Below are 27092 nucleotides of genomic sequence, written 5' to 3' on the forward strand. Positions count from 1 at the left end.
CACGTGTGGGGTGGGAGATGTGCAGGATGCAGGCTGCATGCAGGCTTTGGGGCACGTGTGGGGTGAGAGACGTGCAGGATGCAGGTTGCATGGAGGCTGCGGGACATGTGGGGTGGGAGATGTACAGGATGCAGGTTGCATGCAGGCTTTGGGGCACGTGTGTGGTGGGAGACATGCAGGATGCAGGTTGCATGGAGGCTGCAGGACACGTGTGGGGTGGGGAACATATATGGGGCGGTGGATGCATGCAGGGCGTGGGACACTTGGGGTGAGGGACGTGCGCAGTGCGCAGGAGATGCATGGGGGGGGACACGTGGGGTGCAGGATGCGTGCAGGTTGGGGGACGCGTAGGGGGTGGAGGATCTGGTGAGGGATGGAGTGGGGACAACCCTGCAGGGTCACACCCCCACAGCCCAGGGAGGGGGTACCCCCAAAGCTGGGGGTCATGGTTGAGGGGGTACCCCCAAACCTGGGGGTCATGGTTGAGGGGGGATCCCTACAGCCTCGGGAGTGATGGAGTGGCAACAACCCTGCAGGGTCACACCCCCACAGCCCAGGGAGGGGGTACCCCTAAACCTGGGGGTCATAGTTGAGGGGGGATCCCTACAGCCTCGTGAGTGATGGAGTGGCGACAACCCTGCAGGGTCACACCCCCACAGCCCAGGGAGGGGGTACCCCCAAACCTGGGGGTCATGGTTGAAGGGGGATCCCTACAGCCTGGGGGGTGGTGTCTGGGGGTACCCCCAAACCTGGGGGTCATGGTTGAAGGGGGATCCCTACAGCCTGGGGGGTGGTGTCTGGGGGTACCCCCAAACCTGGGGGTCATGGTTGAAGGGGGATCCCTACGGCCTGGGGGGTGGTGTCTGGGGGTACCCCCAAACCTGAGGGTGGTGTCTTGGGGTACCCCTAAACCTGGGGGTCACAGTCATCACTGCCGGTACCGATCAGTGTGGTGGGGGTACCCCCTCCCTGGGCTGTGGGTGTGGGGTGCTGCCCCCCCCCCCACACACACACAGGTGATATCTCGGGTGTCGGTGTCTCCCCCGGTCCCGGTTGGTGCGGTGAGTCCCGGCTGTCGGTGCCGGTACCGGTATCAGTACCGGTCAGAGTGATGGGAAAGGAACGAGCGTCAGTGCCGGTACCGGTACCGGTCGGTGAGGAGCATCCCGGGTGTCGGTGCCGGTGCCGGTACCGGTCTGTATGGTGGGGGAGGCACTGGTGTCAGTGCCTCCCCCGGTCCCGGTGGGTGCGGGAGGGTCCCGGTGGGTGAGGTGGATCCCGGTGCCTCCCCCGGTCCCGGTGGGTGTGAGAGGGTCCCGGGTCCCGGTGCCTCCCCCGTTCCCGGTGGGTCCGAGAGGGTCCCGGTGCTTCCCCCGTTCCCGGTGGGTGCGGTGGGTCCCGGTGCTTCCCCCGTTCCCGGTGGGTGCGGGAGGGTCCCGGGTGGGTGTCAGTGCCTCCCCCGGTCCCGGTGGGTGCGGGAGGGTCCCGGTGCTTCCCCCGTTCCCGGTGGGTCCGAGAGGGTCCCGGTGCTTCCCCCGGTCCCGGTGGGTGCGGTGGGTCCCGGGTGGGTGTCGGTTCCTCCCCCGTTCCCGGTGGGTCCGGGAGGGTCCCGGGTCCCGGTACGTGATGCCACCCCCCATCCCCCGCCCCGTCCCGTGTTGTTGTTGTGTCTCGGCCCCGGTGCGCGGGGCGGGGCGGCGGCGGGGCCGTTCTTAAGGGCGGGGAGCGGTGCCGCCCGGTGGAGCTGCGCCCCGCGGAGCGGATGGAGCGGCTCGGGGTGTCCCTGGCCCTGTTGGGGCTCGCGTGCTGCTGGGGGGCGGGGGCCGAACGCCACACCGTCTTCTGGAACAGCTCCAACCCCCGGTAAGTACCGGCACCGGGACCCGAGGGCGCGCACGGTGCCGTTCCCGGTCGGGACTGAGCGCTCCCGGCGCCCTTTGTCCCGGGACAGAGCCTCCGTGGGGCTCGGAGAGGGGGAGGGGAGGGCGAGCACGGGGGGAGGGGGGATGTGGGGCTGAGCCCCGGGCCGGGGGGGGGTCCCGGTGCGCGGTCCAGGTGCGAAACCGGAGAAGGGGGACGGGACTGAGCCCGGTGAACGGCGAGGCCCCGGTGCTGAGCTCCGGTGTGCGGGGCGGCCCCGAGGGCTCATTGACCCCCGGCGGTGGGGGCTGAGCCCGGGGTACGGGGCGACGGCGTCGGTTTTTAACCACGGAGGGACGGTCCCGGTGCTGAGCCCCGGGGGGGGGGTGGGGGGAGGGGGAAGGTATCCCGGTGTTTGACCCCAGCAGTCCCGGTGCTGAGTTTCCTGGCGGGACGGTCGCGGTGCTGAGCCCCGGAGCTGAGCTCGGTGCACGGTTCGATCCCGGTGCTGAGCCCCGGAGCTGAGCTCGGTGCACGGTTCGATCCCGGTGCTGAGCCCCGGTGCTGAGCCCGGGGCACGATTCGATCCCGGTGCTGAGCTCGGTGCACGGTTCGGTCCCGGTGCTGAGCTCGGTGCACGGTTCGGTCCCGGTGCTGAGCCCAGACCTGAGCCCGGTGCTCGGTTCGGTCCCGGTGCTAAGCTCGGGGCTCGGTTCGGTCCCGGTGCTGAGCTCGGTGCACGGTTCGGTCCCGGTGCTGAGCTCGGTGCTCCGTTCGGTCACGGTGCTGAGCCCCGGAGCTGAGCTCGGTGCTCGGTTCGGTCCCGGTGCTGAGCCCAGACCTGAGCTCGGTGCTCGGTTCGGTCCCGGTGCTGAGCCCCGGAGCTGAGCCCGGTGCTCGGCTCGGTCCCGGTGCTGAGCCCGGTGCTCGGCTCGGTCCCGGTGCTGAGCCCCGGAGCTGAGCTCGGTGCTCGGTTCGGTCCCGGTGCTGAGCTCGGTGCTCGGTTCGGTCCCGGTGCTGAGCCCCGGTGCTGAGCTCGGGGCTCGGTTCGGTCCCGGTGCTGAGCTCGGGGCTCGGTTCGGTCCCGGTGCTGAGCCCAGACCTGAGCTCGGTGCTCGGTTCGGTCCCGGTGCTGAGCTCCGGTGCTGAGCCCGGGGCTCGGTTCGGTCCCGGTGCTGAGCTCCGGTGCTGAGCCCGGTGCTCGGTTCGGTCCCGGTGCTGAGCCCCGGCACGGTGGTCCCGATGTTTAACCCCAGCGGTGCCGGTGCTGAGCCCCGGGCCGGTCCAGGTGCGGGTTTGATGGGGGGGTGGAATGCACGGGGGGGGGGGAGGGGAGGGGACGGGACAGGACCACCGGGGCGGGGGGGGGGGGGAGAGCCTTTCCGTTCCCAGAGCCGAACGGGGCCTCTTCCTTCCCCGCGGGGGGGGCGCGGCGGCAGCCCCGGCGCCGGGACGCGGGGGAGCGGTGTTGACAAACACAGCGTTGGCTCCGCTCCCGCCGCCCGGGCAGGATGTGCGGGGGGGGTGGGGGGGGCTGTGACCGGGACAGGCGGCCCCCCGGGCCCCCCCGGCACCGCCACAGCCTGGGGGGTGACCCCCATCCCCGGCACCACAGCCCCAACCTGTAGGGGTCCCCCCCACTTGGGACACAATGCCCAGGTTTTGGGGTACCCCACATATAGACACCCCCCACACAGGCTGTAGGGGTCCCCCTCTTGAGACACCACCCCCAGGTTTTGGGGTACCCCACATACAGACACCAGCCCCCCCCCCCCAGCCTGTAGGGGTCCCCCCTTGGGACACAATGCCCAGGTTTTGGGGTACCCCACATATAGACACCCCCCCCCCCCACTCCCAGGCTGTACTGATGCCCTCCCAGACCGTGACTCTGAGATTTTTGGGGTGTCCCTATACCCATGATCACCCCCCCAACTGTAGCAGGGGCCCCCCCACTAGGAGTCAGCCCCCCAAGGCTCTAGGGGTCCCCTCCAAACATGACCCCCAGGCTTTAGAGGTCTCCTGGTACCCAGACACCCCCCCCAGGCTGTAGGGGTCCCCCTCTTGGACCGTGACCCCCCCGCCCCCCCAAACTGGAGGAGTGTACCCCTGAGCTGTAGGGGTGCCCCCCTCCACTGGGCACCAGAACCCCCAGGCTGTGAGGGTCCCCCTAGGACATAACCCCCAGCTTTCGGGGTAGCCCCAGACACCAGCCCCCCCCAAGGTTCTACGGGTCCCCCCAACCATGACCCCCAGGTTTAGGGGTGCCCCCATACCCAGAAAGCACCCCCAAGGCTGTGGGGGGGGTCTCCCCTCCCCATGTGATGATCTCCAGGTTAAGGGGTGCTTCTCCCTGCCAGGACCCCCAGGTTGTAGGGATCCCCGCTGGGCCATGACGCCCAGTTTAGGGGTGCCCCCACACTCAGACAATAGCTCCCCAGGTTTAGGGGTGCCCCCACGCTCAGACACCAGCTCCCCAGGTTTAGGGGTGCCCCCACACTCAGACACCAGCTCCCCAGGTTTAGGGGTGCCCCCACACTCAGACACCAGCTCCTCAGGTTTAGGGGTGCCCCCACGCTCAGACACCAGCTCCCCAGGTTTAGGGGTGCCCCCACGCTCAGACACCAGCTCCCCAGGTTTAGGGGTGCCCCCACACTCAGACACCAGCTCCCCAGGTTTAGGGGTGCCCCCACACTCAGACACCAGCTCCTCAGGTTTAGGGGTGCCCCCACGCTCAGACACCAGCTCCCCAGGTTTAGGGGTGCCCCCACGCTCAGACACCAGCTCCCCAGGTTTAGGGGTGCCCCCACACTCGGACACCAGCTCCTCAGGTTTGGGGGTGTCCCCCCTGGCTGTAGGGCAGGGGGTTGGGAGCAGGAGGTCCCATCCCAGCTGGTGAGGAGAGGGGACCCCAGTGAGGCCCCCCCACTTTCTGCCAGTCCGTCTGTCTGTCCGTCCCCCCCGGGGGAGGTGTGGGGAGCAGCAGGCGTTGCAGCCCCACGGGCGAGAGCTCCTGACGCCTTCTGACTTGGGACAGGATGGGTGGATGCATCCCAGAGGGTTCCCTCCCTGCTCCCAAGCTCCCATCACCACGAGGGAGCCCTGGAAAGAGGGGTGCACTCCCCAGCCATGGCGTAGGGGTTGATTTTGGGGGGGCTTTTCCACCCCGAAGCCAGCCTGGGTGCTGTGGGACTCTGCCAAGGGAAAGGTGGACCCATGGTTGCCCCCATCTCCATCTCCAAGGAGATGCTGTGGGTGGGAGACAGCTCTTCCTTGGTGTCATTAACCAGCGTGGGGGTTTTGGGGTGCAGGGAAAGGGGGTCCTTCCGAAGCCTCTCCCTCCCCGAGCTGATCCCTTCTTCCCTCCTTCTTCTTCAGGTTCCTCCAGAACGATTACACGGTGGAGCTGCGCCTCAACGATTACTTGGACATCATCTGCCCACACTATGAGGAGGGGAGCGCGGACCCCCGCGCCATGGAGCGTTACACCCTCTACCTGGTGGAGCTCGAGGACTATCGGAGCTGTAAACCCAGCTCCAAGGAGCAGATCCGCTGGGAATGCAACAAACCCAGCGCCCTACACGGCCCCGAGAGGTTCTCCGAGAAGTTCCAGCGCTTCACCCCCTTCTCCTTGGGCAAAGAGTTCAAGGAAGGGCACAGCTACTACTACATCTGTGAGTGCTTTGGGGGGTCCCCTGCTGTCGGATTGGGGGTTCCCTGTGGGGGGGTGGCTGGGAGGTCCCTGATGTGGGGCTGGGGGTCCTACTGGGCTTCTCCCACCCCCTAAGTCGCAAAGAAGGGCACAGCTGCTATTAAATCTATGGGGCTGGGGGTCCTGATGTGGAACTGGGGGTCCTACTGGGCTTCCCCCACCCCCTAAGTCACAAGGAAGAGCACAGCTGCTATTAAATCTATGGGGCTGGGGGTCCTGATGTGGAACTGGGGGTCCTACTGGGCTTCTCCCACCCCCTAAGTCGCAAAGAAGGGCACAGCTGCTATTAAATCTATGGGGCTGGGGGTCCTGATGTGGAACTGGGGGTCCTACTGGGCTTCTCCCACCCCCTAAGTCACAAGGAAGAGCACAGCTGCTATTAAATCTATGGGGCTGGGGGTCCCTGATGTGGGGCTGGGGGCCCTGCTGTGGAACTGGGGGTCCTGCTGGGCTTCTCCCACCCCCTGAGTCACAAGGAAGAGCACAGCTGCTATTAAATCTATGGGGCTGGGGGTCCTGATGTGGAACTGGGGGTCCTGCTGGGCTTCTCCCACCCCCTAAGTCACAAAGAAGGGCACAGCTGCTATTAAATCTATGGGGCTGGGGGTCCCTGATGTGGGGCTGGGGGCCCTGATGTGGAACTGGGGATCCTTCTGGGCTTCTCCCACCCCCTAAGTCACAAGGAAGAGCACAGCTGCTATTAAATCTATGGGGCTGGGGGTCCCTGATGTGGAACTGGGGGCCCTGATGTGGGGCTGGGGGTCCTACTGGGCTTCTCCCACCCCCTAAGTCACAAGGAAGAGCACAGCTGCTATTAAATCTATGGGGCTGGGGGTCCCTGCTGTGGGACTGGGGGTCCTGCGGTGGAACTGGGGGTCCTTCTGGGCTTCTCCCACCCCCTAAGTCACAAAGAAGGGCACAGCTGCTATTAAATCTATGGGGCTGGGGGTCCCTGCTGTGGGGCTGGGGGTCCCTGCTGTGGGGCTGGGGGTCCCTGATGTGGAACTGGGGGTCCTTCTGGGCTTCTCCCACCCCCTAAGTCACAAAGAAGGGCACAGCTGCTATTAAATCTATGGGGCTGGGGGTCCCTGATGTGGGTCTGGGGGTCCTGCTGTGGGTCTGGGGGTCCCTGCAATGGGTCTGGGGGTCCCTGCCGGGCTCCCCCCACCCCATAACCTGCATCCTTCCTTGCAGCTCAGCCCATCCACCACCACGGTGAAGCGTGCCTGAAGCTGAAGGTGACGGTGACGGGCAAAGGCAGTGAGTATCGCCCGGAGCTCCCGCGGTGACGGGGACTGATCCGCACCCTTAGAACCGTACAGGATGAACCTTAGAACCATCACGGATGGCCCCATCGCTCCGTGTCCCGTTCCACCTCGAATTCCTCGCCTTGCCGCCATCAGTAGAATATTCTGGGTTATTCCCAAGAAACAAGAACGGGAGAGCTTTCTTCTGGGCGCGATGGCGTTGGGGTGTTCTTGGTGCAAGAAAACCAGAGGAAGAGGGGGTGGGGTCACCCCCACCCACCTATTTTTGGGGGGGATAGCGTAGAATCACCAGGTTGGAAGGGACCCACTGGGCCGTTGAGTCCAACCAATTGGTCAATGGTCTGAAAACCAAACCCATCGTAGCGATGAAGGGAGATCTCGCCCACCCTGGGGGGGACCCCAATTGCTCCGGATCCTCGATAAAAAGGGGCCCTGGCAACGGTGGCGGTGGTGATGATGGTAAAGAAGCAGTCACCGATGGCTCTGTCTTAATTACTCCTCTGTCGCAGTAAAGATCAGACCCAGTGCCTTTAGAGCTCTTGAGGTTGGCGCCTCCATCGCTGCCCATCGTGTGGTTTCTTTCTTGATGGAAAAAAACTTGAGTAAAACTTGATTTCGTGGAGCATTGGAGAGTTTGGGCTTTTGTGCTCGGTGGGTTTTATGCTAAAAGCCCTTGAGTAAACCTGGATTTTACAGAGTATTCCAGAATTTGGGCTTTTTATGATGATTTTTGGCTAAAACCTCCTGAATATTTGAGAATTTGGGCTTTTTATGGTGATATTTTGGCTAAAACCTCCTGAATATCTGAGAATTTGGGCTTTTTATGATGATTTTTTGGCTAAAACCTCCTGAATATCTCAGAATTTGGGCTTTTTATGGTGATTTTTGGCTAAACCCTCCTGAATATCTGAGAATTTGGGCTTTTTACAATGATATTTTGGCTAAAACCTCCTGAATATCTCAGAATTTGGGCTTTTTATGATGATTTTTGGCTAAACCCTCCTGAATATCTGAGAATTCGTGCTTTCTATGATGATTTCTTGGCTAAAACCTCCTGAATATCTCAGAATTTGGGCATTTTATGATGATTTTTGGCTAAACCCTACTGAATATCTGAGAATTCGTGCTTTCTATGATGATTTCTTGGCTAAAACCTCCTGAATATCTCAGAATTTGGGCTTCTTATGATGATTTTTGGCTAAACCCTACTGAATATCTGAGAATTTGTGCTTTTTATGGTGATTTTTTGGCTAAAACCTCCTGAATATCTCAGAATTTGGGCTTTGTATGATGATATTTTGGCTAAAACCTCCTGAATATCTCAGAATTTGGGCTTTCTATGATGATTTTTGGCTAAACCCTCCTGAATATCTCAGAATTTGGGCTTTCTATGATGATTTCTTGGCTAAAACCTCCTGAATATCTCAGAATTTGGGCTTTCTATGATGATTTTTGGCTAAAACCTCCTGAATATCTGAGAATTTGGGCTTTCTATGATGATTTTTTGGCTAAAACCTCCTGAATATCTGAGAATTTGGGCTTTCTATGATGATTTTTTGGCTAAAACCTCCTGAATATCTGAGAATTTGTGCTTTTTATGATGATATTTTGGCTAAAACCTCCTGAATATCTCAGAATTTGGGCTTTCTATGATGATTTTTGGCTAAAACCTCCTGAATATCTCAGAATTTGGGCTTCTTATGATGATTTTTGGCTAAAACCTCCTGAATATCTGAGAATTTGGGCTTTTTATGATGATTTTTGGCTGAAACCTCCTGAATAGTTGAGAATTTAGGCTTTGTATGATGATTTTTTGGCTAAACCCTCCTGAATATCTGAGAATTTGCGCTTTCTATGATGATTTTTCGGCTAAAACCTCCTGAATATCTCAGAATTTGGGCTTTTTATGATGATTTTTGGCTAAACCCTCCTGAATATCTGAGAATTTGGGCTTTTTATGGTGATATTTTGGCTAAAACCTCCTGAATATCTCAGCATTTGGGCTTTTTATGATGATTTCTTGGCTAAAACCTCCTGAATATCTGAGAATTTGGGGTTTTTTTGCCCTCTTTGTGGTACAACACCCCATATACCCCCCCTTTCTGTGCCCAGCTTGGCCTTTCCGGAGCTGAGTCACGGCCAAGCGTGTGGCCCTTTGCCAGTCCCGGGGTGTGGGTGCGTTTGGCTCAGCTGGGAGAGGTGCTGGTGGCTTCCAGGGGGGCCCAATCCTGGGTGAAACTTGGCTGCAAGGGGGGGGGGTCAGGGTGCTGCCCCTCCCTCCCTGCCTGACCCTGTGTTTGCTTTGCAGCTCAAGCACCGCCTGTCCCTGCAGCCACCCAGAAAGGGAGGATCCAGGCAGGTAGGTTGGTTGGTGGCTGCAGGTGTGCCCAGATGTGTCTGGGGAGCTGTGGGGCTGGAGGAGAGTGGGGCTGAGCCCGGATTGCATCCCTTGGGGGGCTGTGGGGCTGGAGGAGAGGGGGGCTGAGCCCGGATTGCATCCCTTGGGGGGCTGTGGGGCTGGAGGAGAGGGGGGCTGAGCCCAGATTGCATCCCTTGAGGGGCTGTGGGGCTGGAGGAGAGTGGGGCTGAGCCCAGATTGCATCCCTTGGGGGGCTGTGGGGCTGGAGGAGAGTGGGGCTGAGCCCAGATTGCATCCCTTGAGGGGCTGTGGGGCTGGAGGAGAGTGGGGCTGAGCCCAGATTGCATCCCTTGAGGGGCTGTGGGGCTGGAGGAGAGTGGGGCTGAGCCCAGATTGCATCCCTTGGGGGGCTGTGGGGCTGGAGGAGAGTGGGGCTGAGCCCAGATTGCATTCCTTGGGGAGCTGTGGGGCTGGAGGAGAATGGGGCTGAGCCCAGATTGCATCCCTTGGGGGGCTGTGGGGCTGGAGGAGAATGGGGCTGAGCCCAGATTGCATTCCTTGGGGAGCTGTGGGGCTGGAGGAGAATGGGGCTGAGCCCAGATTGCATCCCTTGGGGGGCTGTGGGGCTGGAGGAGAGTGGGGCTGAGCCCGGATTGCATCCCTTGGGGGGCTGTGGGGCTGGAGGAGAGGGGGGCTGAGCCCAGATTGCATCCCTTGGGGAGCTGTGGGGCTGGAGGAGAGTGGGGCTGAGCCCAGATTGCATCCCTTGGGGGGCTGTGGGGCTGGAGGAGAGGGGGGCTGAGCCCGGATTGCATCCCTTGGGGGGCTGTGGGGCTGGAGGAGAGTGGGGCTGAGCCCAGATTGCATCCCTTGGGGGGCTGTGGGGCTGGAGGAGAATGGGGCTGAGCCCGGATTGCATCCCTTGGGGGGCTGTGGGGCTGGAGGAGAGGGGGGCTGAGCCCGGATTGCATCCCTTGGGGGGCTGTGGGGCTGGAGGAGAGTGGGGCTGAGCCCGGATTGTGCTCCTGGGGGGGCTGTGGGGCTCCTTGGGGTGCTGTGGGGCTGGAGGAGAATGGGGCTGAGCCCGGATTGCATCCCTTGGGGAGCTGTGGGGCTGGAAGAGAATGGGGCTGAGCCCAGATTGCATCCCTTGGGGGGCTGTGGGGCTGGAGGAGAGTGGGGCTGAGCCCAGATTGGACTCCTTGGGGGCAGCAAGGTGGGGGGGTAGCAAGGTGTGGGGGTGCCATGGTGGTTTTGGGGTGCAGCAGGGATGCTCACGGCTCCTCTCTCCCCACAGACGATGCGGCCGCGCACGTGCTGAGGAGTGTGGGGCAGAACTCGGCGATGAGGGGCAGCAGCCCCATCACCTTCATCAGCATCCTCCTGCCCCTCCTGGTGCCGCAGGGGCTGTGAAAACCACTCGGATGCGAACCCTAAAACATCCAGAGCTGAAAGGGACCCACAAAGATCATCGAGTCCAACTCCTCTCCCTGAATATATGGACCAAAGCTGTGGCCGCGGGCGATGGAGTGGGGATGTTCGGAACCGCCGTGGTCTTTGTGTCCTCACCGGGGTGACCTGCATACAACGGGGAGCGGAAAGGCTTTGTCGAACTGAGCAAGGAAAGGATTTGTCAGTATTACAAGAGGGCCCGAAGCGAAGCTGAGCAGCCGAAACCCTCAGTCTGCCTCAGTTTCCCCCAGCGCTTGTGGGCAAGATGTTCTCCGGGCAGGATGCTCGAGTCTGGAGCTAAAACTGAGCATCAGCCCTGGACTGGAGGGAAGTGGGGGGCTGGTACCCCCACCCCAAGAGCTGGGCTCGCCCCTTGGGTCTCTCCAGGCTCAGCTGTGATTGTCCTGCAGGTGAGGATGTGGCCAGTGGCCCCGTGGCCAGTGCTGGCCGTGGCAGCGGTCCCTTGGTGCCACCAGCTCTGGGAGCATGGACTGGAGATGCCTGAGCCAGCAGAGCTGCAGGAAACAACCCCCCTTCCCCATCCTCATCCCACTACACCTGGGGGTGACGGGACCTGCTCCCCCTTTTCCCCTCCTTCATCCCATCACACACTGGGGTGACGGGACCTGCTCCCCCTTTTCCCCTCCTTCATCCCATCATACCTGGGGGTGATGGGAGCTGCTCCCTCTTTTCCCATCCTCATCCCACCTCGCATGGAGGTGATGGGAGATGTTCCTCTTTCCCATCCTTCATCCCATCACACATGGGGGTGATGGAGCTGCTCCCCTTTCCCATCCTTCATCCCTTCCTACATGGGGGTGATGGAGCTGCTCCCCTTTCCCATCCTTCATCCCTTCCTACATGGGGGTGATGGAGCTGCTCCCCTTTCCCATCCTTCATCCCTTCCTACATGGGGGTGATGGAGCTGCTCCCCTTTCCCTTCCTTCATCCCCTCCTACGTGGAGGTGATGGGAGTTGCTCCCCTTTCCCATCCTTCATCACAACTGGGGGTGACGGAGCTGCTCCCCTTTCCCTTCCTTCATCACAACTGGGGGTGACGGGACCTGCTTCCCTCTTTCCCCATCCTTCATTCCACTGCCAAGGGGGGTGACGGGACCTGCTCCCCTTTCCCCATCCTTCATCCCATCACACATTGGGGTGATGGGAGCTGCTCCCTCTTTTCCCATCCTCATCCCACCTCACATGGAGGTGATGGGAGATGTTCCTCTTTCCCATCCTTCATCCCATCACACATGGGGGTGATGGAGCTGCTCCCCTTTCCCATCCTTCATCCCTTCCTACATGGGGGTGATGGAGCTGCTCCCCTTTCCCATCCTTCATCCCTTCCTACATGGGGGTGATGGAGCTGCTCCCCTTTCCCATCCTTCATCCCCTCCTACATGGGGGTGATGGAGCTGCTCCCCTTTCCCATCCTTCATCACAACTGGGGGTGACGGGACCTGCTCCCCCCTTTCCCCATCCTTCATTCCACTGCCAAGGGGGGGGTGACGGGACCTGCTCCCCCTTTCTCCTTCTTTATCCCTCCACACATGGGGGTGATGGAGCCGCTCCTTTGGATGCCCCCCCCCCACCCCCCCCCCCCTCGGTGCTGGGTGCCGGAGGGACACCCCAGCTGCCCCTTGGGGTGGTTTGCCCCCCCCCCCCCCCCCCCCATCTCTACAGCAGTTTTCAAACACTGGAGTTTTTGTACTGGAATAAAGAGCCAAAACCAACCTGAGCGCCTGGTTTGGGGGGGGGGGGTTGGGAAAAGGGGGGGGCTCTGCCGGGTGCCGTGGGGCCAGGCTGGCCTTGGAAGGAGGATTGGCCCATGTGGGGCATTTGTGCTGGTTAATTAATTAATTGGCTGGTGTTTACACAGGGCTTTGAAGTGGAAAAAATGCCACCGTGGGGGCTGAGGCTGTCAGGGGGGGTTTATCTGCTGAGGTGGTGACACAAAGCCCTTCGGGGAGGGGGGGGACACACACACACAGAGCCACTATCCCATGGATTTGGGGTGGGGGAGCTCTTCCAGGGGATTTTGGGGGGGGGGGGGGGCTCCTCCCTGCACTGGGATGAGATTCCAGGCTTGAGGGCAGCTGCTGTGCCATGGGATTAGGAGGATGGGGGGGGTCCTCCCAGGAGATTTGGGGGGGGGGGGTCTCCTGTCTGCACTGGGATGAGATTCCAGGCCTGGGAGGGGGGGGAGTGTGGAATTCCAGGACTGGGGGGAAGGGATGTGGGTGGGAGAGCCCCAGGGGTTGGGTAGGATGGAGACAGCCAGGCTGAGCCCCAGGATATGGGGATGTGGAATGAGAGGGATACAGGGGTGGGGGAGCACTGGGGGAGGGGGGGCTACAGGGATGGGGGACCCCCTTGGAGGTGGGGGGGTGGGGAGAATCTCAGGGAATTGGGATGACAGGGATGTGTGAACCCAAACATTTGGGATCACAGGGATGTGGGAAAGGGGGAATTTGGATTACAGGGATGTAGGACCCCACACATCTGGGAGTTGGGGGGGAACACCCCCCCCCCCCCCCAGGCATTTGGGGGGTGAGGGGTGCAAGGTCTGAGGGGGTGCAGTGTCCTGGGGGGCTGGAACCCCAGGTATTTGGGTGGTGCAGGGGCCTGGGGGGGGAAAGGGGGGGGCAGGACCCCAGATATTGGGGTCTGGGGGGTGCAGGGTCCGGGGCGGGGGGAATCCTGGGGGTGCAGGGTTCTGGGGGGTGGGGCAGTCCTGGGGGTGCAGGGACTCCTGGCACTGGGGTTGGGGGGTGCAGGGACCCCCGGCACTGAGGTTTTGGGGTGTGCAGGGACCCCCGGCATTAGGGGTTTTGAGGGTGTAGGGACTCCCGGCACTGAGGTTTTGGGGGGTGCAGGGACCCCCAGCATTAGGGGTTTGGGGGTGCAAGGACCCCCGGCGTTAGGGGTTTGGGGGTGCAGGGACCCCCAGCACTGGGATTTTGGGGGCTGCAGGGACCCCCGGCATTAGGGGTTTTGGGGGTGCAGCGACCCCCTGGAATTAGGGGTCTGAGGGGGTGCGGTGTCGGAGGGGGGGGCAGGGACCCCTGGCATTAGGAGTTTTGGGGGTGCAGGGACCCCCGGCATTAGGGGTTTGGGGGTACAGGGACCCCCGGCTCTGGGGTTTGGGGGTGCAGGGACCCCCAGCACTGGGATTTTGGGGGCTGCAGGGACCCCCGGCATTAGGGGTTTTGGGGGTGCAGCGACCCCCTGGAATTAGGGGTCGGGGGGGGTGCGGTGTCGGGGGGGGGGGGGGCAGGGACCCCTGGCATTAGGAGTTTTGGAGGTGCAGGGACCCCGGCATTAGGGATCTGGGGGGGTGCAGGGACCCCCGGCACTGGGGTTTGGGGGTGCAGGGACCCCCGGCATCAGGGGTCTGGGGGGTGCAGGGACCCCCGGAATTAGGGATCTGGGGGGGTGCAGGGACCCCTGGCTCTCGGGTTTGGGGGTGCAGGGACCCCCAGCACTGGGATTTTGGGGGTACAGGGACCCCGGCATTAGGGGTTTTGGGGGTGCAGGGACCCCTGGCTCTCGGGTTTGGGGGTGCAGGGACCCCCAGCACTGGGATTTTGGGGGCTGCAGGCACCCTCGGCATTAGGGGTTTTGGGGGTGCAGCGACCCCCGGCATCAGGGGTCTGGGGGGTGCAGGGACCCCCGGAATTAGGGGTTTGGGGGGTGCAGGGACCCCCGGCACTGGGGTTTGGGGGTGCAATGACCCCCGGCATTAGGGATCTGGGGGGGTGCAGGGACCCCCGGCATTAGGAGTTTTGGGGGTACAGGGACCCCCGGCATTAGGCAGTTTGGGGGTGCAATGACCCCCAGAATTAGGGCTCTGGGGGGGTGCAGGGACCCCCGGCATTAGGCGGTTTGGGGGTGCAATGACCCCCGGCATTAGGCGGTTTGGGGGTGCAGGGCCCAGGGGGTGCCTGGACTCCCGGCCCCGGGGCAGCCGCCCCCTCCCGGTGCCCGTGCCGGTGTCCGGTCCCTCCCCGGTAGTGCGTTCCGCCCCGCCCCCCCTCCCCGGTCGCCCCGTGGCCGCCGCTCGCCATGGCCCCGGTGCTGCTCGCCACCTCCTGCCTGGCCTGCACGCTCGCCATGTTCGGCACCGGGCTGTGAGCGGGGGGCCGGGGGGCTATTGGGGTTCAGGGGGGGCGTGGGAGGGTCTGGGGGTGCGGGGGGGGACGGGGAGGGGACATGAGAGGGGTTCGGGGGGGGCTCTTGGGGTTCAGGGGGGACGTGGGAGGGTCTGGGGGTGCATAGGGGCTCAGGGGGGGAGCAGGGGGAGGTCTGGGGGTGCAGGGGGGATGGGGGGGCATGGGAGGGTCTGGGGGTGCAAGGGGTTCATGGAAGGGTTTGGGGGTGCGGGGGGGCCAGGGAGGGGGCATGAGAGGGTCTGGGGGGGCAGGGGGGGGACGGGGAGGAGACATGAGAGGGGCTCGGGGGGCTATTGGGGTTCGGGGGGGCTGTGGGGTGTAGGGGGGACATGGGAGGGTCTGGGGGTGCAGGGGGGATGGGGGGGCATGGGAGGGTCTGGGGGTGCAAGGGGTTCATGGAAGGGTTTGGGGGTGCGGGGGGGGGCCAGGGAGGAGGCATGAGAGGGTCTAGGGGGGCAGGGGTGGGTCTGGGGGTGCAGGGGGGGGACGGGGAGGAGACATGAGAGGGGCTCGGGGGGCTATTGGGGTTCAGGGGGGTCTGTGGGGTGTAGGGGGGACATGGGAGGGTCTGGGGGTGCAGGGGGGATGGGGGGCATGGGAGGGTCTGGGGGTGCATAGGGGCTCGGGGGGGCCATGGGAGGGTCTGGGGGTGCAAGGGGTTCATGGAAGGGTTTGGGGGTGCGGGGGGGGCCAAGGAGGGGGCATGAGAGGGTCTGGGGGGGCAGGGGGGGGGACGGGGAGGAGACATGAGAGGGGCTCGGGGGGCTATTGGGATTCGGGGGGGCTGTGGGGTGTAGAGGGGACATGGGAGGGTCTGGGGGTGCATAGGGGCTCTGGAGGGAGCAGGGGGAGGTCTGGGGGTGCAGGGGGGATGGGGGGGCATGGGAGGGTCTGGGGGTGCAAGGGGTTCATGGAAGGGTTTGGGGGTGCGGGGGGGGGCCAAGGAAGGGGCATGAGAGGGTCTGGGGGGGGCAGGGGTGGGTCTGGGGGTGTAGGGCGGGACGGGGGGCCATGGGAGGGTCTGGGGGGGCAGGGGTGGGTCTAGGGGTGTAGGGGAGATGGGGGGGCATGGGACGGTCTGAGGTGTAGTGGGGGCCGGGGGGTGTTGGAGGGTCAGGGATGGGGGGCAATGGAGGGGCAATAGGGCAGTTCAGGGGGGCAGTGGGGGCCATGAAGGGTTATTGGGGGGCCTGAGGTTGCAGCGGGGGCCAAGAAGGCTTGTTGGGGTGCAGTGGGGGCCATAAGGGGGTCTCGGGGGTGCAGTGAGGGTCTGGGGGGGCAGTGGGGGAGTACAGTTGAGGGAGTGCAGTGGGAACAATGAGGGGTTCCTGGGGGGGGGGGGGGGGCAATGGGGAAGGCTGTGGGTGCAATTCACGGGGTGTAATGGGATGAGAATTGAGGGGAGCAGTGGGGCAGGACCGGGGGGTGGGGGGGGTGGGGGGGCTGGGGTTGAGGGAGCGAGAAAGCTGAAGGCTGAGGACACCAGCGACCGGGGGAGGGTCTGGGGGGGCAGGAGAAGGAATGCTCCAAGCGTGGGCGAGCATTGAGGGGTGCATTTTGGGGGGGGGGGACACCTGCTGGCTCTGACACTTGTAGCCCCCCCCCCCCCCAACCCCCCAGCACTGCACACTCCCCCGGTGGCACCAAACCCCTCCGCTCTCCCCAGATCCGATCTGCGCCAGATGTGGGCAACCAAGAGCGTGGAGAACATCCAGTTCCTGCCCTTCCTCACCACTGATGTCAAGTATGGAGGGGTTGAGCCCCGGGGGTGTCAATTTGAGGGGGGTTCCATGAGTGTAGAGTGGGCAGAAGCCCCTCCAGACCATGGTAGGACTCGTGTTTGACCTGCAGCAACCTGAGCTGGCTCGGCTACGGCTGCTTGAAGGACGATTGGACGCTCATCACCGTCAACGCCATCGGGGCAGCCCTGCAAACCCTCTACATCCTGGCGTTCCTCTACTACAGCCCTGCCAAGGTTGGGGGTGGCCTGGGGGGGGGCGATGGGGGGGGGGACCCCAGAACCTCTAGAATGTCCTGAGTTGGAAGGGAGCCCCCCCAAAGATGATGGAGTCCATCGTGTCCCTGCACAGGACACCCCAACCTTCACCCCGTGGGTCGTAGGGTGTTGGCCAAATGCTTCTGGGATGTTGTCAGGCTTGAGGCCGTGACTGTGTCCCTGGGGAGCGAGTCCAGAGGAGGCCACGGAGATGATCCAAGGGCTGGAGCACCTCCAATATGAGGTCGAGAGAGTTGGGGTTGTTCAAACTGGAGAAGAGAAGGCTCCGAGGAGACCTTAGAGCAGCTTCCATTGTGCAGAGGAGCTCCAGAAAAGCTGAGGAGGGGCTCTGGATCAGGGAGTGCAGGGAGAGGACGAGGGGGAATGGGTTTTTGACTGAATGAGGGGAAATTGAGGTGAGATCTTGGGGACAAAATGTTTTGCTGTGCGGGTGGGGAGGACCTGGAAGAGGTTGCCCAGAGCAGTGGTGGCTGCCCCATCCCTGGAGGGGTTCCAGGCCAGGTTGGATGGGGTTTGGAGCCCCTCATCCAGTGGGAGGTGTCCCTGCCCATGGCATGGGTGGGACTGGATGGGCTTTGAGGTCCTTTCCAACCCGACCCATTCCATGATTCTGTTCCAGTGCTCCAGTACCATCTGGCTGAAGAACCTTTCCCTAAAATCCAGCCTTTCCCTCCCCTGGCCCATCTTCCTGCCGTCCCCTCAGGACCCTCACGCTCACCATCCCCTCCTCTCCGCCCCAGCGCCCCGTGCTGCTGCAGACCCTGCTGCTCCTGGCCGTGCTTGCCACCGGTTACAGCTACTTCACGCTCCTCATTACCGATGCACAGACGCGCCTGGCACGCCTGGGGCTCTTCTGCAGTGTCTTCACCATCACCATGTACCTCTCACCGCTGGCCGACCTGGTGCGTGGGGCTGGGGGGGCTGCAGTGGCACCAGGGCTGCCAAACCCAGGACCAGCCTGACGTTTGCTTCCGCAGGCCAAGATTGTCCGGACTAAGTCGACGCGCTGCTTGTCCTTCCCCCTGACCGTCACCACCTTCTTGGCCTCCACCAGCTGGACACTGTACGGCCTACAGCTCCGGGACCTCTACATCATGGTGAGTTGGGCGGTTGAAGGCTGCTCTCCCATCCTATCCTGTCCTATCCCCTCCCATCCTATCCCATGCCACCCTGTGCCATCCCATCCCGTGCTGTGCCATCCCATCCTGTGCCATGCCATGCTGTCCTGTCCCATCCCATCCCATCTCCATCCCCATACACCCACATCTCCATCTCTATCTCCATCCCATCCCCATCCCATCCTATCCCCCTCCCATCTCCATCTCCATCCCATCCCTATCCTCATCCCTGTCCCATCCCCATCCCTATCCCCATCCCATCCCATCTCCATCCCAATCCCAATCCCAATCCCATCCCCATCCCCATCCCCATCCCCATCCCATCCCATCCCCATCCCCATCCCAATCCCATCCCATCCCATCTCCATCCCCATACACCCACATCTCCATCTCTATCTCCATCCCATCTCCATCCCATCCCCATCCCATCCTATCCCCCTCCCATCTCCATCTCCATCCCATCCCCATCCCTATCCCCATCCCTGTCCCATCCCCATCCCTATCCCCATCCCATCCCCATCTCATCTCCATCCCAATACCAATCCCATCCCCATCCCCATCCCCATCCCCATCCCCATCCCCATCCCATCCCATCCCATCCCATCCCATCCCATCCCATCCCATCCCCATCTCCATCCCCATCCCATCCCTTCCCATCTCCATCTCATCCCCATACCATCCCATTTCCATCCCCATCCCATCTCCACCCCCATCCCCATCCCATCTCCACCCCCATCCCCATCCCATCTCCACCCCCATCTCCATCCCATCCCCATCCCATCCTATCCCCCTCCCATCTCCATCTCCATCCCATCCCCATCCCTATCCCCATCCCTGTCCCATCCCCATCCCTATCCCCATCCCATCCCATCTCCATCCCAATACCAATACCAATCCCATCCCCATCCCCATCCCCATCCCATCCCATCCCATCCCATCCCCATCCCCATCCCCATCCCAATCCCATCCCATCCCATCTCCATCCCCATACACCCGCATCTCCATCTCTATCTCCATCCCATCTCCATCCCATCCCCATCCCATCCTATCCCCCTCCCATCTCCATCTCCATCCCATCCCCATCCCTATCCCCATCCCTGTCCCATCCCCATCCCTATCCCCATCCCATCCCCATCCCATCTCCATCCCAATACCAATCCCATCCCCATCCCCATCCCCATCCCATCCCATCCCATCCCATCCCATCCCATCCCATCCCATCCCATCCCCATCCCCATCCCAATCCCATCCCATCCCATCTCCATCCCCATACACCCGCATCTCCATCTCTATGTCCATCCCATCTCCATCCCATCCCCATCCCATCCTATCCCCCTCTCATCTCCATCTCCATCCCATCCCCATCCCTATCCCCATCCCTGTCCCATCCCCATCCCTATCCCCATCCCATCCCATCTCCATCCCAATACCAATACCAATCCCATCCCCATCCCCATCCCCATCCCATCCCATCCCATCGCATCCCATCCCATCCCATCCCATCCCCATCTCCATCCCCATCCCCATCCCATCCCACCTCCATCCCCATCTCCATCCCCATCCCATCCCTTCCCATCTCCATCCCCATCCCATCCCTTCCCATCTCCATCTCATCCCCATCCCATCCCATTTCCATCCCCACCCCATCTCCACCCCCATCTCCATCCCATCTCCATCCCCATCCCATCCCATCTCCACCCCCATATCCATCCCATCTCCATCCCATCCCATCCCATCCCATCCCCATCCCCATCCCAATCCCATCCCATCCCACCTCCATCCCCATCTCTATCCCCATCCCATCCCTTCCCATCTCCATCTCATCCCCATCCCATCCCATTTCCATCCCCACCCCATCTCCACCCCCATCTCCATCCCATCTCCATCCCATCTCCATCCCATCCCATCCCATCCCATCCCCTCCCGTCCCTCCCGGTGGCATTCAGCTAAGCGGTTGGCACCGGGCCGGTCCCCATCGGGCGTCATCTGTGTCACACAGCAGAGCCCGTGACTAGACTCGACGAGATGAGTATTGATTTTAATTAATTAGATGGTATCGGGCCAATAAATCTCCCCCGGCAACGCGGAGCTGATGGAGCGGCGGGGAGGGGGAGGGCAGCAGCACCACGAGCCGGGCAGATCCGCTTTCCCCCCAACCCCATGTCCTCCCGCAGGTCCCCAACATGCCGGGGGTCGTCACCAGCGTGGTGAGGTTCTGGCTTTTCTGGTGGTACCCATCGAGCCGGGATAAGCCCTACAGAGCCCTGCCCGCCTGAGGGACCCCACGGAAAGAGCCCACGTGCTCCGGAATGATGAAGGATCCCCCCAAACCCTCCTTTTGTCTGGCTGGACTGGCCTCAGCCGCTGAGCTGTGGTGACAACGCAGCGCTGTTGTCCCCCTTGGCCAAGGGCCGCCTGTTCCCAGCAGGACTGGGACCTCCGGAGGGCACCGCTGCTGCCGGGCTTCGCCCTCACCGTTGCCCCTCCAACCTTTGGGCTTGTGGTGATGGGTGGTTTGATCTCAGCGATGTCTTTGAGGTGCTGGGAGCCCCTGTGCCCCAGGTCCTGGAGACCTTTGGATGGTCTTCCATGCCCACAGATCTGCCCCAGCGCCGGACGGGGCTGCTGGGAAGCCCCGTGTTCTCTTCTGGATGAATTTAAGTGCCTTTTAATAAAACGGAGACTCTTCTGGTGTCCAAGCTGAGAGGTGAGGTTGACATCCTTGAGGGATGGGATGGTGCCCAGAAGGACCTGGACAGGCTGGAGGAGTGGGATTGTGTGAACCTCAGGAGGTTCAACAAAGCCAAATGGAACGTCCTGCACCTGCGTCTGGGCAATGCATGGTTTCCATACAAGATGGGGGATGATGGGATGGAGAGCAGCCCCGAGGAGAAGGACTTGGGGTGCTGGAGGATAGGAAGCTCCACATGAGCCGGCAACGTGCGCTCACAGCCCAGAAACCACCCGTGTCCTGGGCTGCATCCAGAGCGGTGGGATCAGCGGGGAGGGAGGGGATTCTGCCCCTCTGCTCCGCTCTGTGAGACCCAACCTGGAGCCCCGTGTCCAATTCTGGAGTCCTCAGCACAGGAAGGACGTGGAGCTGTTGGAACGAGTCCAGAGGAGGCCACGGAGATGATCTGAGGGCTGGAGAACCTCCTGTATGAGGACAGGCTGAGAGAGTTGGGGGTGTTCAGCCTGGAGAAGAGAAGGCTGTGGGGAGACCTTAGAGCAGCTTCAAGTATGGAAAGGAGCTCCAGAAAAGCTGGGGAGGGGCTCTTGACCAGGGAGTGAAAGGACAGGATGAGAGGGAATGGCTTTCAATTGCAAGGTGGAAGACTTAGATGAAATCTTAGAGAAAAATTCATCACAAGGAGGGCACTGAGACCCTGGCCCAGGTTGCCCAGAGCAGTGGTGGCTGCCCCATCCCTGGAGGGGTTCCAGGCCAGGTTGGATGGGGTTTGGAGCCCCTGAGCCAGTGGGAGGTGTCCCTGCCCATGGCAGGTGTGGAACTGGATGGGCTTTGAGGTCCCTTCCAACCCAACCCATTTCATGGTTCTTGGTGCCTGCTTGGCGTGCTGGGGGCAGAGGCCAGGATGGCTCTTGTCCGCCAAGATGCTGGGTCTCATCCTGACACCTCCAAGCCTTCCTCCAGGAGCATCCACTTTCTGGCAGCGAGGAGGTATTGGGAAGGGAGGGTGCACAGGGCTGCATTGGGGCTGGATTGGGGCAGGAGAGGGGTACAAGGACACCAGAACTGCCCGGATTGGCTGCTCTGACCCCTCCTCGGCAGCAGCACGGGGACACCGATCCCAACAGGGAAAGGAAATTCTGTTCAACACGAGGTTTGGATGCTGGCAGACGGAGAATCGATTCAAATCCTCCCTGAAACCCTAATGATTGAGCGCGTACAAATCCGGCAGCCGTTGGCATCGACCCAAACTCAATTAACAAATTAACAATGATCTGGAATGAAGCTATCGGGCGAATGCATCAAGCTCAGAGACGGCCGCGTGTTCGGGTGACCGAGTTACACCACGAGCATCCAGAGCCCTGTGAAACACAACATTCCCTACACACATACTGTGGGCTGGGAGCCCCCTCCGGAGCGAGGAGCCCATTTCTGCAGCTCCTCGCCGTCTTCCAGCCCAGATGACGCAGCCCGGATTAAGGAAGTGGTGATGAGGACTCTGGCAGAGCACAAGCTGGTTTACACCTTGCGACGTGGCTTGGGAAAAACCAACACGGAGGCGAACGGCTGGAACGGAGCTTAGGAGGGGGTTGAAGACGAGCTCGTGCGGCTGCTGCGATCGCCCGGCGTGCTCCGTCTTGTTGCCACAAAGCCAAGGCTCCCCTCACCCTCTCCGGCTGCGCTTGCAGGTGTTTCTGCCCCAGGGGTTTGCACCAGGGCTTCCCTCATCCGCATCGGCTGCGGTTGCAGGTGTCTCTGCCCCAGGGATTTGCCTCGGGGCCACACTCGCTCCCCCAGCCCCATTCTCATCCGCCAGTGACTCCCAGCCGGGACAAAGGAGTGGCCGTGTTGATAAAGAGCAGCTTTTGCCGCTGACGCACCGGGCAGAAACCCGGCTGCCGCCCGGTCGCTGCAGCTGGTGGGTGCCACGAGCCACGGCGCAGCCCCACACGCCAGGCTGGAGGTGAGCAGAGCAGCTCCCGGGGACGCCAGCGCCCGCAGCGGGCACATGGCCGGCCACGGAGACGCTGCCGCCGCGGTGCTGCCTGCCCAGCCGCCGGAGGGCTGGGAGTAACCTCTGGATGGCCATGAGTAGCCCATGGAGGACTGTGAGTAGCCCCTGGCTGGTCATGAGTAATCCCTAGAGCGCCATAATTAGTCCATGGATAGCCATGAGTAGCCTTTGGAGGGCCATGAGTAACCTTTGGAGGGCCATGAGTAGCCTTTATATGGCCATAAGTAGTCCATGGACGGTCATGAGTAGTCCATGGATAGCCATGAGTAGCCTTTGGATGGCCATGAGTAACCTTTGGAGGGCCATAAGTAGTCCATGGAGGGTCACGAGTAACCTTTACGTGTCCATAAGTAGTCCATGGAGGGTCATGAGTAGTCCATGGATAGCCATGAGTAGTCTTTGGATGGCCATGAGTAGATTTTGGATGGCCATGAGTAGCCTTTGGAGGGCCATAAGTAGTCCATGGAGGGTCACGAGTAACCTTTACATGGCCATAAGTAGTCCATGGAGGGTCATGAGTAGCCTTTGGATGGCCATAAGTAGCCTTTGGAGGACCATGAGTAACCTTTGGAGGGCCATGAGTAGCCTTTATATGGCCATAAGTAGTCCATGGAGGGTCATGAGTAGTCCATGGATAGCCATGAGTAGCCTTTGGATGGCCATGAGTAACTTTTGGAGGGCCATAAGTAGTCCATGGATAGCCATAAGTAGCCTTTGGAGGGCCATGAGTAGCCTTTGGATGGCCAGAAGTAGCCCATGGATGGCCATCAGTAGCCCGTGGAGGGCTGCAAGTGGCCTGTGGGGTGTCATGAGTACCCCTGGAGGACAAGTGGCCCACAGAGGGTTACACGTAGCCCATGGAGGGCTATGAGTAGCACCTGGATGGCCATGAGTAGCCCATGGAAGGCCAAGTAGCCCACAGGGGGGCCGTGAGTAGCCCACAGAGCTCGAACAGCCACGCGCAGGCAACCGTGAGAGCTGCCCACCCTGCTCAGAGCTGCCATTGTTGCTCAGGAAACAGGTAATTAGTCGCTCCTGCTAATTAGCCCGAGTCCTGTCTCCTGATACCAACTGCTCCTTTCATTTCTTTGCAGGAGGACGCACAGCCGATAATTAAAAACAAGAAAGTCCTTCGCCCGGAATGCGAAGAACCCTCCGAGGCCGCCAGCCAGGCAAGTCGTGGCGTGCGTCACCGCCGGCCGCGCAGCCATTCCAGCCGGGCCGGCAGCGCGGGTCCCGGCACCCCGGACACAGGGATCCCCCCTCTGGACATGGGGATCCACCTCTGGACACGGGGATCCCCCTTCTGGATGCAGGGATCCCCCCCTCTGGACTCAGGGATCCCCATTCTGGACTCAGGGATCCCCTCTGGACATGGGGATCCACCTCTGGACACGGGGATCCCCCTTCTGGATGCAGGGATCCCCCCCTCTGGACACAGGGATCCCCATTCTGGACTCAGGGATCCCCATTCTGGATGCAGGGATCCCCCTCTCTGGACACAGGGATCCCCTCTGGACACAGGGATCCCTCTCTGGATGCAGGGATCCCCATTCTGGATGCAGGGATCCCCCTTCTGGATGCAGGGATCCCCCTCTGGACACAGGGATCCCCATTCTGGATGCAGGGATCTCCCTCTGGACACAGGGATCCCCCTTCTGGATGCAGGGATCCCCCCCTCTGGACACAGGGATCCCCATTCTGGACTCAGGGATCCCCATTCTGGATGCAGGGATCCCCATTCTGGATGCAGGGATCCCCCCATCTGGACACAGGGATCCCCTCTGGACACAGGGATCCCTCTCTGGATGCAGGGAATCCCCCTTTTGGATGCAGGGATCCCCCTCTGGACACAGGGATCCCCCTTCTGGATGCAGGGATCCTCCCCTCTGGACACAGGGATCCCCATTCTGGACTCAGGGATCCCCCTTCTGGATGCAGGGATCCCCCTTTTGGATGCAGGGATCCTCCCCTCTGGACTCAGGGATCCCCTCTGGACACAGGGATCCCTCTCTGGATGCAGGGATCCCCATTCTGGATGCAGGGATCCCCCTTCTGGATGCAGGGATCCCCCTCTGGACACAGGGATCCCCATTCTGGATGCAGGGATCTCCCTCTGGACACAGGGATCCCCCTTCTGGATGCAGGGATCCCCCTCTGGACACAGGGATCCCCATTCTGGACTCAGGGATCCCCCTTCTGGATGCAGAGATCCCCCTTTTGGATGCAGGGATCCCCCCCTCTGGACTCAGGGATCCCCATTTTGGATGCAGGGATCTCCCTTCTGGACACAGGGATCCCCCTCTGAATGCAGGGATCCCCCCCTGAACACAGGGATCTCCTCCAGAAACAGGGATCCCCTCTGGACATAGGGATCTTCCCCCTCCGGACACAGGGATCCCCCCTCTGGACACAGGGATCCCTCTCTGGATGTAGGGATCCCTTCCAGACACAGAGATCCTCTCCAGACACAGGGATCCCCTCTGGACACAAGGATCCCCTCCGGACATAGATCCCTCTGGACATGGAACCCCCTCTGGACACAGGGACCCCCTAGAACAGAGGGTTCCTGGACAGAGGGATCTCCTCAGGCACGAGGATCCCCCTGGAGAGAGGAGCCAGCACGGTACAATAAAGATCTCGAGGGGCTGGAGCCTGTTTGGAGGAGGAGATGGAACTGGGAAGAGTCTGGAGAACAAGAGTTGTGGGAGCAGCTGAGGGATCTGGGGGTGTTTAGTCTGGAGAAGAGGAAGCTGAGGGGAGACCTCATCACTCTCTGCAGCTCCTGGAAAGGTTGGAGCCAGGTTGGTGGTGTTGTCTTCTCCCAAGGAACAAGCGTTGGGGTGAGAAGAAACAGCTTCAAGTTCTGCCAGGGCAGGTTTGGATATTGGGAAAGATTTCTCCATGGAAAGAGTGATGAAGCACTGGCAGAGGCTGCTCAGGGCAGGGGTGGAGTCCCCTTCTCTCCCTCCTTGTGTGCTGCGGGTAGAGGCCAGGACGGCTCTTGTCTTCACAGCTTTGTCCCCCCAGGATGCTGGGGGCTCATCCTGGTACCTCCAAGCCCTTTCCCAGCAGCATTCACTTCCCAGCAGTGAAGAGGTAACACAACAGGAGGGGGAGCAGGGCTGGATTGGGGCAGGGAAAGGCAGTCCCCATCCCTGGAGGGGTTCAAAACATGTGTCTGTGGCACTTTGGGACGTGGTTTAGTTGGCACAGTGGGGTTGTGTTGACGGTCGGACTGGATGAGCTTAGAGATCTTTTCCAATCTTAATGATTCTGGGATTCTGTGGCGCTCTGGCACATCAGCATCTTTCAGCACAGGTTGGGTTACGAGGGGATCGGGAGTAACCCAGAGGAGAAGGACATGAGGTGCTGGAGGATGAGATGCTGCTCTTCATGAGCCGGTAACCTGTACCCACAGCCCAGAAACCACCCGTGTCCTGGGCTGCATCCAGAGCGGTGGGATCAGCAGGGAGGGAGGGGATTCTGCCCCTCCGGTGAGACCCCACCTGGAGCCCTGTGTCCAGTTCTGGAGTCCTCAGCACATGGAACTGCTGGAGCGAGGCCAGAGGAGGCCACAGAGATGCTGTGAGGGCTGAGAGCACCTCCCGTACGAGGACAGGCTGAGAGCGTTGGGGTTGTTCAACCTGGAGAAGAGAAGGCTGTGGGGAGACCTTAGAGCATCTTCCAGTTCTGAAAGGGGCTCCAGGAAAGCTGGGGAGGGGCTTTTACAAGGGCCTGGAATGATAGGACGAGGGGGAATGGCTTTAAACTGGAAAGGGAAAAGATTTAGAGTAAACATTAGGAAGAAATTCTTCATGATGAGGGTGGGGAGGCCCTGGCCCAGGGTGCCCAGAGCAGTGGTGGCTGCCCCATTGCTGGAGGGGTTCAAGGCCAGGTTGGATGGGGTTTGGAGCCCCTGATCCAGTGGGAGATGTCCCTGCCCTCTGCAGGGGAGTTGGAAGTAGCTGACCTTCGTGGTCCCTTCCAAACCAAACCATTCTATGACTCTGTGATCTGCCCGCAAAGCTGGAGCAGAGGAGCAGGAGCTGTGCTGGCAGGAGCGGGGAGCAGCCCCCGGCGTGGGCTGAGCCGCCCCGGCAGCTCAGGGGAGACCACAGGCTCTGGGCATTCTACACTTTAAAGGCTGTGCCGCCCGCTCCACCCAAGCAGCCTCTCTCCTCCTTGCCCTGGAATCCATCCAGCTGGGCCGGGATGAGTCTGCTCCAGCTCCCACCTGCCCGTGTGAACCACATCTGAAGGGCAGAAGGGAACGCGCTCTGCCCGCAGTGCTACCCAGCGCCGCAGGGCTGCAGGGCGAGGCCTCATCCTGCTCTCGCCACCATGCATCTCTGCTTCCAGAGCCAAGCTCCAAGAAACTTGGAGAGGGAGAGGCTGAGCTGGGATAGGGTGGGATCCCTGCAACCTCTGCAG

General features: G+C 61.6%; 2 protein-coding genes across 4 annotated transcripts; both read left to right on the forward strand.

Moving 5' to 3' along the window:
- Positions 1–1705: 1705 nt before the first annotated feature.
- On the forward strand, positions 1706–12254 carry EFNA1 (ephrin A1). The gene is made up of 5 exons (XM_054051119.1): positions 1706–1863; positions 5236–5531; positions 6764–6829; positions 9146–9196; positions 10494–12254. Exons 1-5 carry the CDS (start codon positions 1763–1765, stop codon positions 10607–10609), a joined length of 630 nt encoding a protein of 209 aa, XP_053907094.1. The 5' UTR covers positions 1706–1762; the 3' UTR covers positions 10610–12254.
- Positions 12255–14676: 2422 nt separating this feature from the next.
- SLC50A1 (solute carrier family 50 member 1) lies at positions 14677–22752 on the forward strand. 3 transcript variants are annotated; one of them, XR_008447369.1, is made up of 6 exons: positions 14677–14778; positions 16487–16564; positions 16672–16795; positions 17457–17739; positions 17815–17934; positions 20130–21375. XR_008447369.1 is itself a non-coding variant. In XM_054051115.1 (6 exons), the coding sequence occupies exons 1-6, from the start codon at positions 14714–14716 to the stop codon at positions 20229–20231; spliced, it is 651 nt and encodes a 216-aa protein (XP_053907090.1). In that variant the 5' UTR covers positions 14677–14713; the 3' UTR covers positions 20232–22752. The 3 variants fall into 3 exon arrangements, 2 of the variants coding, with proteins under 2 accessions (XP_053907090.1, XP_053907091.1); XM_054051115.1 differs by having other exon boundaries at positions 17578–17739; positions 20130–22752; XM_054051116.1 differs by lacking the exon at positions 20130–21375 and adding an exon at positions 19902–20119 and having other exon boundaries at positions 17578–17739.
- The last annotated feature ends 4340 nt before the right edge of the window (positions 22753–27092 follow it).

This window comes from Cuculus canorus, chromosome 28, assembly GCF_017976375.1.
Source record: "Cuculus canorus isolate bCucCan1 chromosome 28, bCucCan1.pri, whole genome shotgun sequence".
Classification (NCBI taxonomy): domain Eukaryota; kingdom Metazoa; phylum Chordata; class Aves; order Cuculiformes; family Cuculidae; genus Cuculus; species Cuculus canorus.

Coding starts and splice junctions, on each gene's coding strand:
- EFNA1 (XM_054051119.1), top strand. CDS start 1,763: ATGGAGCGGCTCGGGGTGTCCCTGGCCCTGTTGGGGCTCGCGTGCTGC. Junction 6,830..9,145: donor GACGGTGACGGGCAAAGGCA/GTGAGTATCGCC, acceptor TTTGCTTTGCAG/CTCAAGCACCGCCTGTCCCT. Junction 9,197..10,493: donor GAAAGGGAGGATCCAGGCAG/GTAGGTTGGTTG, acceptor CTCTCCCCACAG/ACGATGCGGCCGCGCACGTG.
- SLC50A1 (XM_054051115.1), top strand. CDS start 14,714: ATGGCCCCGGTGCTGCTCGCCACCTCCTGCCTGGCCTGCACGCTCGCC. Junction 16,565..16,671: donor TTCCTCACCACTGATGTCAA/GTATGGAGGGGT, acceptor TTTGACCTGCAG/CAACCTGAGCTGGCTCGGCT. Junction 16,796..17,577: donor TCTACTACAGCCCTGCCAAG/GTTGGGGGTGGC, acceptor TCTCCGCCCCAG/CGCCCCGTGCTGCTGCAGAC.